The 6130-nt window shown below is 30.9% G+C and overlaps 1 protein-coding gene across 1 annotated transcript; it reads left to right on the forward strand.

Annotated features, from left to right (window-relative positions):
• The first annotated feature begins 1373 nt into the window (after positions 1-1373).
• On the forward strand, positions 1374-2879 carry LOC139430461 (uncharacterized). Its single transcript, XM_071197508.1, has one exon. It carries the CDS (start codon positions 1374-1376, stop codon positions 2877-2879), a length of 1506 nt encoding a protein of 501 aa, XP_071053609.1.
• The last annotated feature ends 3251 nt before the right edge of the window (positions 2880-6130 follow it).

Here is a 6130-nt window from a genome sequence, read left to right on the forward strand (position 1 = left end):
CGTGGGCTAGAGCATAATTACAGTACTCGTGTGATTACACGACCCTGTCTACGACCTCGTTGTGCAATTCTCCACACTCGTACAATAATTATGTTTCTAGCACACTTGTAGTATAAATAACTAATACATAGTATATAGAGTAAAATTAATTGATAAATTACTTGTAAATTTACTTCCTTGATTGTAAATTTTCCTTATAAGGATTAATTTTCCTATCTCAACTGAATAGTACGACCATATCATAGGGTTCAAATTACCAATGAACACATTGGTAATCGGTCCTATTATTTTTCTCAATGTAGAGTAAACGGAAATCTTGATGGTGCTCTTGGTACAGCATGAACAGATGGCATACAATGAATCCGGTACTGAGATATTTGGCCCTGAAGATGTATTTGATGTTTATAAAATATTCTTCTGTATATTACAGCTTTCTATTTCTAATATATATTCTTCGGCCGTTTCAATATCGGCAGCCTACCAGATCTTCACTTTTAATCTATGTCTATATTATTGACCAAGTCCAATTCAAACAAAAATCTTTCTCCAAGTTTATCGATAAGTTAATCTTTCTCCATAATAGTCCTCCGATCCTTGTCTACAATGCCACGGACCAGGTTGCCCTTAAATTTCGACACATTATGAAAATCCGCGAAGTAATACGCCACTTTTTTTCCAATTCCCTCATAACATCATTTCTTCATGCCTGATAGCATTAGCACAATTTCATCTACATGTATTACTAGAACCATGTGCCATAAATGTCATTCTTTAAGATAATCTTCGATTTAGACCAATTTTATAAAATTTATCTAAATATCCATTTTTTGATTTAACCTTCTATCATTCCAGTAAAATATTAAAGAAATACTTGCATTTTCATTTGATAAATTTTCCATCGTATTGTAGTATATTAACATATTTCAGTATAAGAAGACTAGATGAAACTTCAATTACAAATCGTTTAAGATCACAGTGGATGTCTAGAAAACCAACCTGTTTTAAAGAACAATATTTAGCAGCTTCTGTTGGTTTAAACGAATTTCTCCCCTTAGCTACATTGCTGTTCTTTGGCTATTTAAATAGTTATATTATCTTAATCGGCGAGATATTTTGGAGAAGATTTGATAACAAACAAAAAATAAAATAAAGACGTTAAATCGTTTAAATACAGAAACGTTTTAAGTACTAATAAGAATTAATAATGAGTCACATGTAGAATTTCGAATCAAGATACGATTTATTCAGAAAGTTTCGTAATAAATTTTCTAAAATCCTTAAATATTTATGTTATCTTATCAAATATATCCCTTAAAATCTCATTTAAAACGTTGCGTACAATAAAAAAAAATTAGTAACTTTTAAAGGGGAAGATGATATCAACACGATTTATAAAGTTAAGTTTATTTATAGTGGTTTCAATAATAAGTTTAATAATAATAGTAATTAAATTTACTCAAACACAAAAGAATGTGATTCAAGACTCTCAACATCCCCACGAACAAGATATCAATCGAAATATTAATCTAGAATTGAATGAAGAATTTAATGACTTTCTTAAGACGAAAACGAACAAAAATAATACACTTAAAGATCTCTCGAATTTTCCATGGATCTTTTACAAAGTCAATTCAACAGAAAAATCCAACGAAGTTAATAAAGAATGTAAAAATTTTCCCAAATTAAAAGATATCAGCTTTAATAATTTTTATTGGCAAAAATCAATATTTAATGGTGTTGAATTTTATTTATTCGGAGCTTATTTAGATATTCGTCCAAAAAATGGTCCCGTTGTTCGAATTTTAACAATGACTAATGCTTTGAATTTTGAAATACCAACAAAGTGTTTGTTGTGGACCGAAAATGAAGCAATAGAAACAAATTTAACATGGAAAACTTATCTTTGGAGTGAAGAATGGGGACATCAAACGAATGATTTATACCAACCATTTTTAATTAATTGTGCTATCCCGGAAATGTTTAAAAATGAAGTTATTTACTCAGTTTCTCTAATTGGAAGTGATATTTGTGAAACACCCAGTAATAACTTATACGTTAATTATGATTATGGTTTAGAAAAGAAAACAAAAATTGGTGTTTGTTTTAATGGCTTCAATTTGGTTGATGAATATTCGATAAAACTATTGGAATGGATAGAACTAATTAAATTATTAGGAGGATCAAATATTTATATTTATAATTTAGAAACGCACCAAAACATTTCAAGATTATTAAATTATTACGAGAAAAAAGGATTTGTCGAGGTCATTGAATCTTCTTTACCTGGAAAATATCCTAATCACAAATACTTACAAAATATTTACTTAGAAAAATATCCAGGAGTAAAAGAATTAGTTGAAATGATTTATTACAATGATTGTTTTTATAAAAACATTTATAACCACGATTATATTTTATTCCTCGATATAAACGAACTTATAATACCAAACAACAGTGATTGGATCAGTTTATTAGCATCTACATTGGATAATTCCTCTTATTATTACACCAAAGAAGTTTATTTCTTCGGAAATAATAAAAGTATCGATGGTGTTCCAAATTATATGAAGAAATTAAAAAGCATTTATCGATTAAAGGATGTACTTGGATTATCTGGAAAATCCTTCCAGAGTACTCGAGATGTATTGGTTGCTTATAATAAATTTCCCTTGAAGTGTTTTAGTAAAAATGGTAGATGTGACGGAGTGCAAATTGATACAAATTTAGCAAGATTATTTTCTTACAAAGAAAGTTGTCTGGAAATATTAAATGAATGTGAAGAAATGGAAAATTTGGTTTTGGATGAAAGTTTATGGAAATATAAAGAAAGATTAATAAATCATCTTAGTGAAAGTATTAAAGAATTAGATCTTGAATAATATATTGTAATATCGTATTTATTATTAAAGTATTTATAAAGTCAAATATAAATTTTTTTAAATAATAACTAAGAATAGAAAATATCTTATTAGTGTTCTTAAAGGTTTTAGATATAAAAGGGATTAAATGAGTAAACCACGAATCAATGTTTTGGTAATGACTGATAAATACAATAACTTATAATTGCGAAACAAAAAAACAATTTATTGAGGTCTGAGAATAGTAATCATACAAATTTGTTTCATTACAAAAATATTAGTTTAAATAATCTCTTTTAGTGATTGTTTTAATAGAAACTTTTTTAATTACGATTACATCTTATTCCTTTATAATAAATATCAAAAATAATTAATCATTCCAAATAACACTAATTAAAATCTCCGTCATAGATAATCCATTATAGCATTGTATAGGTACTGTACGAGGATGTACAATATCATGTACAATATTTTTATTGAATTTTAAAAATTATTTTTATTCTACCACATTTTAGGTTGTTAATGGATAATTTATTTTTTTAATCTGTTTTTTGTTTTTTGTAAATTATATAACAAATAATTTTATTAAAAACAACTTTTCATGGCACACTTTTTGTGGTGCATGGCACACTACAATACTCCCCCTTCCGTGAAAAAGAAATTAATAAGAAGAGGAAGAGAAAACAATGGTACAACTTAAGAAAGTAATATGTTGTAGTAATAAAAAATAACGATTATATGTTAAAATGTACTTTTCTATTCGGGGATGACACATGTTTATCTATTTCCGAATTATTAAATTTAATACTTTCATTAAAGATAACCGCGGGCTTAAGGCGATCGATATTAACAATAATTTTATCATTGCCTTTCTGAATTACGAAATATTTGGTTGAGAACTTTGAAAGGTCTTTCGTATCACGGAGATAACGACGGTTTCAAACCTTCAATTCTAATGAAAACGAAATTTGATTTGTGCAAGTCTTTATGAATAAAACGTTTTTGAATAGAGTGAAAAGACGTATTCACTGGTTTTAATTTTGAACAAGTGTCTCTTAAACTGGAGAGGAAAGGCTCATAGTCAATAGATGGATTAGTAGGTATGAAGAACTCTCCAGGAAGTCTTAATGGTTGCCCGTAAAGCAGTTCTGCTGAGGAGGAACCTAGATCTTCCTTAAGTGATGTTCTTAATCCTAGTAGGATGAGGGGTAGATTGTTGTTCCATCTAGTAGAGTCTCCTTTAGCGATGATAGCCGTCTTTAATGATCGATGAAATCGTTCTAACATTCCATTTGCTTGGGGATGGAAAGATGATGTATGTATTTGTCGTGTGCCAAGTAATGTGTAATCATGTGTTATTGTGGTAGGTATACCAAATCGACTAAAATAAAGCCGGAAGAGTGTGTTTGCTATAGTAGAAGATGTGATATCTTTCAGCGGAAAAGCTTCTGGCCATCGAGTGAAGCGCTCGATAACTGTAAGTACATAAGTACAACCTAGGGACGGAGTGAGTGGTAGAATCAAGTCGAAATGTATATGATCAAATCTAATTTTAGGAATTTTGATGTTGATGATTGGCGATTTTGCATGTTCTTGAATTTTTGCTTGTTGACATTTTAAGCAGGTTTTGGTCCAAACATGAATTTGCTTTGACATGTGTGGCCAAAAGAATCTTGTTTTGATTGCATGAATTATATCCCGTATTCCGGGATGAGATAAGCTATGAATTTTGTCAAAAATTGCTTGTCTGAACTGTTGCGAAATATAAATTCTTGGAGATGATGAAGAGGTTTCACACCACAGTTTGATATCGGATTATGATGTTGTTTGATGTGTTAAACGATAAGATTTTGAAGGATTGTTGGAAAATTGCTTATTTAGTAAGTTTTCCAATTCTGTGTCAGCAAGTTGAGCGTTGCTAAGGGCTAGAAAATCAGGATAAGATGAATTTAGAGATCCGATGTTTGTTCTGGAAAGAGTATCTGCAACAATATTTGAATTTCCTCTGATGTATTTGATATCTGAAGTAAATTGTGCAATATAACTTAGATATCGGGTTTGTCGAGGAGTTTTGTCTGTGGGCGAATAAATTGATGCGACAATGGGTTTGTGATCTATATATACCGTAAATTTATTTCCATGTAACGAATGTTTGAAAAATTTGATAGCAGAGTAGATCGCTAAAAGTTCTCTATCAAAAGTGGAATATTTGGTTTGGCATGAATTAAATTTTTTGGAAAAGAACGCTAATGGTTGAGACCTTCCATTGACGGTTTGCGTTAAAACAGCTCCCATACCTGTGTTAGATGCATCAGTTGACAATGATAGGATAGCATGTGAAGAGGGATGTCCTAGAAAGATAGATTTTGATAGAAGATTTTTGGCTGAAGAAAAAGCGTTGTCGTGTTGCAGAATCCAAGAAGTTGATGAAATTGTTTTTTGTTTTTGATAGTGAAGTAATTTTGAAAGTGTGTATAAGGGATCAAGAATATTTGAAATGTTAGGTAAGAATCTATGGTAGAAGTTTAACATTCCCAAAAATCTTTGTAACTCTTTTAGAGTCGTTGGCTTTGGAAAATGTGTTATGGCTGTGATTCTTGATTGCGATGGTCGAATGCCATCGGATGAAACATGATGACTAAGAAAATCCAATGATTTAACACCGAAAATGCATTTTTTCGGTTGGATATTGACATTATAGGAAGTTAATCTGTGAAATAATTGTTTTAAATGAAGTATGTGTTCTTCTTCATTTCGACTTGCTACAAGAATATCGTCTATATATACAAAAATGAAGGTTAGTCCTGAAAGTACTTCATTGATGAACCTTTGGAATGTTTGCGCTGCATTTCGAAGGCCAAAAGGCATGCGAACGAATTCGAAAAGACCGAAAGGGGTTGTTATAGCTGTCTTTGGTATGCCCTCTTCATCTACGGGCATCTGATGATACGCTATGACCAAGTCGATTTTAGAAAAGTTTTTGCATCCGTGCAAATGAATGTTGAAATCATGTATATGAGGTAGCGGATAGCGATCTGGCACAGTAACGTTGTTCAATTGGCGGTAATCTCCACATGGTCTCCAGTCATCAGAATCTTTTTTAGGTACCATGTGAAGAGGCGATGCCGTAGATGAAGAAGATGGTCGACAGATGCCCATAGCGACCATTTGTTCGAATTCTTTTTTAGCGATTGATAGCTTACGCACATCCAAACGTCGAGGACGGCAAAACGGAAGATGTGAATTAGTAATAATTTTGTGTTTAGTGTTGT

This window comes from Onthophagus taurus, chromosome 7, assembly GCF_036711975.1.
Source record: "Onthophagus taurus isolate NC chromosome 7, IU_Otau_3.0, whole genome shotgun sequence".
Lineage (NCBI taxonomy): Eukaryota > Metazoa > Arthropoda > Insecta > Coleoptera > Scarabaeidae > Onthophagus > Onthophagus taurus.

Coding starts and splice junctions, on each gene's coding strand:
- LOC139430461 (XM_071197508.1), top strand. CDS start 1,374: ATGATATCAACACGATTTATAAAGTTAAGTTTATTTATAGTGGTTTCA.